This window comes from Tachypleus tridentatus, chromosome 7 (assembly GCF_004210375.1).
Source record: "Tachypleus tridentatus isolate NWPU-2018 chromosome 7, ASM421037v1, whole genome shotgun sequence".
Lineage (NCBI taxonomy): Eukaryota > Metazoa > Arthropoda > Merostomata > Xiphosura > Limulidae > Tachypleus > Tachypleus tridentatus.
Genome location: NC_134831.1, coordinates 105,884,463 through 105,893,758, shown reverse-complemented (window position 1 = coordinate 105,893,758; position 9,296 = coordinate 105,884,463). Strand labels below are relative to the sequence as shown.

Genomic DNA, 9,296 nt, shown 5'->3' with positions numbered 1-9,296 from the left:
TTTTCATGTATTACGTGGACTGATATTATGCAGCTATAATAAATTGCATTTCTTTTCAATTTATTCAAACATTTTTCAAGTTTTCTAATTGTAGCTGTAGTGTCAGTCCACGTGTAAAAAAATCTGATAACTATGTGTAAGGGCCACAAACTATAAGTGTGAGGTAATCTTTTGCTTAATAGATTTGATAGCTTACTTAGAGTAGAAAGCAAGAACTTAACTTTCTATTTGCGGTCACATACAGCGCTTGTACTAACATAGCTAACTCCGATCTACTGTTTTCCACTGTAAAAGCTAACTACTGTCAATTATTCTGAATTTTGTCATTGAAAACTAAACATCTCAGCTTCTTGTTTTGTATATTTTATTTTGTTTTTTCTATGAAATTGATATATTAGTGACTTACCAATGATCTGAAGACTTTTTCTAATCAGTGGTTTTCAGTTGGTTGATTCAAATTCAATTATTCGTTTGTTCACCTTCAATTTGTTTGTTTGTTTTGGAATTTCGCACAAAGCTACTGAGGGCTATCTGTGCTAGCCGTCCGTAATTTAGCAGTGTAAGACTAGAGGGAAGGCAGCTAGTCATCACCACCCACCGCCAACCTTGGGCTACTCTTTTACCAACGAAAAGTGGGATTGACCGTTACATTATAACACCCCAGGCTGAAAGTGTGAGCATGTTTGGCGCGACGCGGGCGCGAACTCGGACCCTCGGATTACGATTCGCGCGCCTTTACGCGCTTGGCCATGCCGGGCCCTTTTCACCTACAAAGTAAATAATTTCTTTATAGAATTGTCTCTGTTGATCAAACTGTTGTTACTGCACCAGATAGGAATTTTAAAATACTCCCATCTACGTTAATTAAATTGTGTTTTTTATCGATTTCGTTTTTCATAAAACGATACGTTATCTTTTATATCATTTAATTGTAATGAAAATTGAACTGTCTTATTTTCATATTATAGTTTTTAACAACCTTCGTGTAATTTCCTATTAATACTATCTGCATTACTCTTAGTATTCTCAGAATATTTTGTAAATTATAAAATCTTGAAAATTAAAAGTATCATCTTCAAACTATAATACATCGAACAAGATTTATTAAATTTTATTAATATAGATATAAAAGTGTTTCTTTATATTGGTTTAATGTGTGTTTGCTCTTGTATTACAAGGAATTATTTGGTTTATCGTCTAATGATGTTGATTCTCTGTTTGGAATTTAAATGTTACCTGTAGTATATTTATTTGAGTTGCAGTGTTAAATTTAAAAACGTGAAATTCTTTTTTTTTGTGTTACATGAATGTTGTTTTGAGTTTCGGGCTTGTTTCTCTGACGTAAAATACGTGGAAGTTGCCATAAAGTATTTTATAAATGACATTAGTATTGTATTTGCTTTATTTTTTTTACAAGAATTTAAGTATTTTGTTTATTGTATTTGGGGTTATTGACAGGGTGGGTATCGTGTTGTTGACTGAGGTTTCTCTATATCACCGTTATCTCAAATCTCCTTCCTAGTCGCTTTATAACCTAGAAACATCGAACTACATATGAATTCTGTAATAAAAAGTTTTAAATTACCCATTGTAGAACGTCTGCAAAATTTATTCGCTTCAAGTGGGTTCCTCAGAAATATAAATGCATGAAATAGATTATTACAATAATGTTAAAAGTACTTACAAGGAATTATTACTTTAGAGATAACATGAAATCAGTTTTTCTTAATTTTAATGATAGGAAATGTCGATGTTGGAGTGTGGTATGAATAAGTATTGGTAAACATATCCACATATAATTACTTTAAATGTTACCATCAATACTACACTCTTTGTTCGTCCATATACTGATCCATCTAATCAGGACTCCAGTAATGGGTGATATTGCCCAACCCAAGATGCAGATGTTGATATTGACAGCCATAATATACTCTTGGAAGATGTATCACATTCCATTAGTTGATGCTAAAGATGCCCTGAAAAGAGTTATTTCAGGGCAGTGATGAAGACGAACTCGTAATCTTATCGGTACTCCTGTAATAAACATACAGTATTAGTCAGAGGCTGCCACTGATGTTCATAGCAATAATACTTTATAGTTTATAGGGATTAGTAAGCCATATCAAAACAGTTTTGAATATGCAACCTGTCATATAATGTGACTCGATCTGATATAACATTTCTTAAATGGTGTAATGTAACCGAAAATTGGTAGCTTTTGGGAAAGGTATGTAACAGACCTTTCCAATGTAAATTTTTATATGCCCATATCATGAAAATATATTCAAATGAGAATTTAAATTTTTCGAAACAAAGATATTTATTGTACGTAAGAGCATCGAAGAAATAATTTTGGTTAGCCAGAATAATTCGGAAAAGACCTACAACAAGTCGTACGAACACAAATGTCAGAGATAAAAACCGCTGAAGTGTCCCAGGCGATGGTACGTAAAAAAATATCTCAGTCTTCTAACCGCTGAGTAATTAGATAGATATGCATGTTATTGTACACACAGACACACCAGTCACCTCACTGATGTAAGAATTATAGATTTCTATGTGATCAGAGACTAGATGGATTATGGTAAACCTGTAGAGAGAAGTGATGAGGCTCCAAAGTTATTTTGATATAATGAACTCAACTTGTGAATGTTGAAGCAAAATCTTTTGTACTCTAAAGATACAAATCATATCTACGAAGTTTTTTGAGAACGTATTTTGAATAAACAATATTATAAATTTACAGTGAAAGGTGTTAGATCGCTATATTATTTATCTTGATAAATCCGCAAAAAATTAAGTATTTACTTTTATATTAACTTTAAATGAAAAATTTTCTCGGAATGCATTTCATCCAACTTCTGCATTATAAGGATATTATTTGATATTTTGTTGTTTGCAAGACACAATCATACACTGATACATTTTACGAACGTAATATTCCCAAAATAACCTGTATTTTCATAACTGATATTAACATAAACAATAACAACAGTTTAACGTTTAACTGTGACAAATAAGAATTTTGCAAGGGAAACACCAACAGAAATCAAATGTACCTATAGAAAAACATAAAAAAAGATCGTGTGTAATTTCATAAATTTCCAAGTTTGTGTGATTAGTTTCATTAGTTAACTCCATTATGAAGTACATGAAGAAACAAAAGTCTACTGTTAAGAAACTGTTTTGACACGTTTTATTTTTCTCACGAAAAGTAACATTTATGTTGTTATTTTACAGAGTGAGTTATAATTAATATTATAACTAGTGCGTCGTGCTCATTGTGAAAAACCTTAAAATTTCAACGGTGACACAAAACGTGCTAATAAAAATATTAACTCTCTGTTGTTTTCCAGTGTATATTCCAGCCGAGAATCTCAACTGTACTCGTGGATACCAAAGAGATGTTTACAGGTGTTGTAAGTATATATGATACTCAATTACTTTAAACTGTTCACATTAAACACAAATAGATGAAAGACTTTTAAAATATGGAATTTTAGTTCAACATATACGTTTTTTGACACTAAAGACGTTGTTAGAACAATAAAATTAACACTGGGTAAATAAATGTTTAGCTTTGTACTTTTAACGCTTTTAGATCCATGTCCTCCTGGTCACTATGACAATGGATTCCAAACTCACTGCCTGCCGTGTCCAGGAGGGACTTACATGACATCATTTGCTGCTGACGCCTGTATACCTTGTCCTGGAGATAAAATTACTGATGAAGAAGGAGCTGATAATAAAGATCTTTGTAGAAGTAATGGAACAAAAGGGTTTTAAAGTTTTCTTTTATTGTTTCCTTAATGTTTTAAAGATGTTTATTTTTGTTCATGCAGATTGTTATAATACGATACTTCTTCATAACTTTCATGGTTTTTAATGCATTAAAAAGCTTTGCTTTTACTGGGAAATCCTACTACTCGTTTTTAAAGATGGGCTCAAACATTTACGACAAATAGTATTGAATAGCTGTCTTACCTCCAGCATATCATTTCAAAATTATGAACGGCTAACGCTGAAAGCCCTCGTTCAGCTGTCCGCGAAATTGAAGAACAAACAAACATAACGGTGTCACATTATTACTAAAGATATTTAACTAAAACAGTGTATGTCCCAAAACATAACTTAAATCTATGTTTAGTTTATGTACATAATGTCGTTTTTGTGATAAAATAAAGTAATTTGTCAAAATACAAAACAAATGTTTCAATATAAGATAATAATAACATTGGATTATCAAAACGTAAGCACCGTCTCATAAGTTCTGAATAAAACTATTGGAAAGAATTGTTACCAAGTAAACGAAAAAACTTCGTCAGTAGTGACGTTCGACGTTCAGTGTTTGTGGTCAAAATAGTATCGTTCTTTATTTGGGAAATTTAGAGTAAAGAGAAATTTGTAAAAATTACTGTTTTAATAGTGTTATAAAACGCAGAAACTACCATTCAGTAGATACGATTCGATAGCAAAATATAATTGTGTACCATAATAAGTGAAGAAGCTAATTATAAAACTTAATTCAGTAAGTGAATAGCGATTAAACAAACTGGCTTTATTAAGTAGTCAATGGAAAGACGGTTTGTTTAATTTGTGTTATATATTCTTACAATTTAAGTGAATCGAAGTTGATTTTACTCACTGTGTTATACTGAGTTGAATAATATGTACATTATCGTAAAGAAAATGTCTAGATTTTTCTTATATCGTCTGATCACGTGTGTTTGGAATGGAAAGTCAGAAGGTTTCGTGATATATCGTCTCACAATGTAAATATGTTGGAAAACCTAACTGATTTCCCGTTATATAACTATATAGTTATTGTTATTACACAACTGTACTATTTGTCTACTAGTAAGGAGCTCAAATAATACAACAGGCGTCATTTTTCTTTGCTAATTATCTGTTTAATGTGTAAAGATAAAATGTATATATACAGTTGTCAAATTGTAAAGGTTGTTATCAATGTTTAATATGAAAATATATAAGAAATATCATATTTATTTAATTGTAAATTTTTAATATGTTAAATCAAGTTTATTTTAGTTTAAAGAATTATACACTTTGTTATTAAGTTACATTTGAAGTTTTCTTTCTGTTTTATGTAATCGATACAATGTGTAAAACAACTCTCTCTTAAGATCCAACTGAAGTGGTTCTCAAGCTTACTTTCCCCTGGGCCTCCAAACCAACAGTTGTAAGATATCCTTGGTGGATGGAAGAGCTAACACTAATTTCGATTTGTCTTATTGCTTTGTGGTAAGTTACATGTTATCTTCCAGTTCTTGATAATTAAAGTATGTGGAACAGGGGTGAGAGAGCATCTGACCTCAATACCCAATTATCTTTTAATTGAATTGTAGGGTTAGATATTTGAAAATGTCAAGTGTGTTCAGTGCCCCTTTGGTAGTTAATTTGTGAAAACACTAATATGAACCTAGTAAAGCTGAATATGTTTAATTAACCTTACAAATGAGGTAAAAAAAACTTTTCAATTATAGTTAACACTTCTCACCAAACTTCTGTATGGTGATTTATCAAGTGTTTTGTAGATCTGTTTGTTTACGAAAAAACCAACAAAAAACACAACTATTTAGAGTTGATCTTTATTACTATTGTTTATATAGAAAACTGAAATAAATAAATCGCGTTTTTATTTATTATTATTTTATTATTGTTTAGCGTTCTTTGTTGCTTCTGCAAGATGAAAAAAGCCCGGGGCAAATGGAATGCCCTTAAAAACCGCGTCCTCGGGTCTTGTGGTGTTTTTTCCTACACAAAGCTAGAAGACCAAGAGCTTGTAATTGAAAAGATCACCGCCAGGGAATTAGACATTTTGGAAGCTGTTTCAATGATCCCTGAGTGTGAGAAGGTCTCGACAAATAAGTTTGATAAAAGAGAAACTAATATGGTGTTAAAGGAAAATCAAACAGAACCAACCATCTTGCAAACAATAAATGAAAATCACTCAGTAGAAAAGAAAACAGAAAGAACAGAAAACCTGAGCAAGCCTGCTTCAGGTTCTGACAAAACTAAATTAAAGAAATGCGTTAGGACAATCGTGAATGATGACAAACCTGAAGAGACATTAAAATCTGATTCACCAACAACGGTTCGTATACGTTTAAAGTTCTTTTACTTTATAGTACTCAGTATTATACAGCATCAGTATATAACCATTAATAACAAGGATCTGCTCTTAATGTTAAACTTTCACTTCATACAAGTTTATTTATACTTACATATTTATATATATATTGCAAGAAGCAACTAAAATATAATAGAATTAATAGTACATTATTAATGTTAATGCAAAATTACTGTTATAAAATAATTACAACCATTCTTATATTTAATTTCTGTGAATATCTGTATCTGGTTCAAAATTGAATTAATTTCTCATTCATATTACGTTTATGATTAATATTTAGTGTAGTTAAAAACATTTCACTTTAATGTAATGCATACTATGTCAAACTGAGTGATCAATATCATATCAATGTTGCATGCTTACAATGAGTGTTGTTAAGACATCCACAACTACTGAAAAACACGCATTCAGAGTCATTTGAATACATGTAATTCTTCTTCCAAAAGAGACCTATACATGTTCGATACTATTGAGGTCTGATAAGTCTGTACCCTAGTTAAACTGGTCAATCACCTCTTCTTCAATATTATTTACATGTGGGAAGACAATTATCATCCATTTAGCTAAAGCCAGAACCAAACGTAAACATATATGATAGTGTAAAAGGTACTTCCATTGCTATTATGTATAGCATTAATGACATCTGAAAAACATAAAGGTCAGAATGTCCGTTCGTGATTTTTCATTTCCACTACTGATATTAAAGTGAGTTATTTTGTGTCTTACTATAACTATAATATACCTTTTGTTTGTTAATATTGTCAAATTTATTGTTTTTAACCGTACATACACTGAAATGAAGTTCTGTTGTAACTACGAACATCTGATTCTGTTTTTAACAGTTATCACATAATTGCTGCGAATCGTTAGATCACGGTAACTTACTTAAAATGTGGATTTTATTATTCTTAGTTTAGTACCAGTGTATTTGTACCATTTTGTTACAAGTGATTCCACCATATCATGTTAATAACACTTTGAGACATTTTACAACAGTGTTTGTTTTTTATAGTCAGCCAACTTTCATTGGTTTTACAGACATTTAGTGAAATATCCAGTTGTCTTCTTTTGGACCTTACTAAGATTATTGAATATTTTAAAGTACTATAAACTCTATTTAACTGTTACAACTATGTGATTTACTTCAGTGTTACAACTATGATAAGACAGTTTGAAAACTCTTCCTCTTTATAGTCATTTGTAGTTCAGATTACATAACTTTTCATGTTTAATTTATATAACAATGAAATGAGGAAAATAACTAACATTTGTTTATAACAGTAGTTTTATCTTGTTTTAGCAAGTTAGTATTTGTGAACGTACAAAACATAAATGTAAAACATTATTTAAAGCTATTGTCTGCTCTATATTACCTTCCTCACTATTTGGGACAATGCTTGAGATATATTTCGTAGTTTCGAGAAAACGTTTATCAGACATCTTAAACCAATTTCATAATTTACAATTTTTATATAAACACTTATTTGGTTTTACTCATATAATAGTAAAATGATTGTTACATAAAGAATAAATTATATATTTTTAAAATGTTTATTAACTGATTATTGTTATTAAAACATTTTTTCGATTGATGAGTGTTGTTGCCTCACTAATTATGATTTACATCTTCAGGCAGAAACACCAAAAGAAGTGAAAGACGATGAACGTATCCGGAGGGAGGTGTCAAACAACATCAGGCCTCCCTCTACTAGACGTTTTCACAATGTTGATAAAATTATTACTGTAAGACTTGGCAGTAAACCAGAACATCATCAGAGAAACGTTTTTATTGCTATTGAAAATACTGAAAACCGAAACAAATTTGTTATTGGTAGAGCTTCAAAATTAACACCCACGTGTCAGTTGAAACGTTGCCAAAGCGAACATAAACTTATTGTACAGAAACCTAAAAAGAATAATCAAATTAAACACGTTAACAGCCCTCACAAGATTGTTTTCACAAGAGATCCGAAACTGGAACCAAAACCCAAAATTAGATAACCCATGAGCTGCATACAAGCATACCATATTAAAAGAATTACTTTACCTTATCTCATAAGTTACTATTTTGTACATTTTACTCACTGATATAAATAATAAATAAAACATACTCATGAAAAACAAAGAATATAATATTCACCTGGGTCTTCTCTTTTTTGCTGTCAACTGTCATGAAACTTAAGCTCACTTTTTAATGTACTAAAGGTATTGATACAATCAATAATGTTTTTATGTAATTAAATAATACAACTAAGAACAGAGAATAATAATACACAGAAAACACTGTCCTAAAACACTAAAGATAACTATTAGCATTTGTGAAAGATGGAATTGCAAGAGTTAATCTGATTATCCAGTTAATGGTTTGCAGACAAACAACAAATAGAACTATATCACTGTGTTAAATTTTGTGTTAATTGAACAAGAAACGTGGAGACGTATAAGAAACAGACACACACTGACATTTATTTATGTAGATTCAATGATAGTGAACATTTTAAAACTACAGCCCAGTAAAGTATGGCTGGAAACTCAATTGTCGAAAACAATAGGTGGTAATAAAACTCCTTTATAAATATAAGGTAAACCATAGAAAATTATGGCATAATATTCAAATTGTGTTTATAATCAAGAATGTCATCTTTATTAATTTCAATGAATATCTTGGCAGTTTTGTCATCAATTTTATTAATAGCATTACTATGCAGTTCCTCTGCCTATACTTTTAACGAAAGTTAAATGTTTATGGAAATGAGATAGCTCACACATCTATTTTGTTTGATATATTAGAATAAATAATGTCTTTCTTTTCATGGTAAAAACTGCTGAATTTATCACGACTCATATACGTACATTAAGTTAACTTGAAAACATCTTTTTTTTTTTAAAGATTCGATGGTCCTCCCGTGACTATCGATGTCATTCAAAATTTCTTTCTAAGTACTGTTGTCATGGTGTTTTATGAATAAAGGCTGATGTTTGATACGTGTTCCTGGTAATTATCTATGGTTCTTCTGTGTAACAAATATGGGAAATATTCCTTCTATAATTTTAGTAGGACAAAGGTTTTTGAGAACACAGTTAAAGCTTCAGGAATGAAACTGAGGTTGTTAATGACATTCCCTAACTTGAAGTATTTTAT

At 30.6% G+C, this 9,296-nt stretch overlaps 1 protein-coding gene across 1 annotated transcript; it reads left to right on the top strand.

The window, feature by feature from the left end:
- The first annotated feature begins 3,354 nt into the window (after positions 1-3,354).
- On the top strand, positions 3,355-8,155 carry LOC143257757 (uncharacterized). The gene is made up of 5 exons (XM_076516789.1): positions 3,355-3,419; positions 3,602-3,763; positions 5,145-5,262; positions 5,686-6,115; positions 7,787-8,155. The coding sequence occupies exons 2-5, from the start codon at positions 3,673-3,675 to the stop codon at positions 8,153-8,155; spliced, it is 1,008 nt and encodes a 335-aa protein (XP_076372904.1). The 5' UTR covers positions 3,355-3,419; positions 3,602-3,672.
- The last annotated feature ends 1,141 nt before the right edge of the window (positions 8,156-9,296 follow it).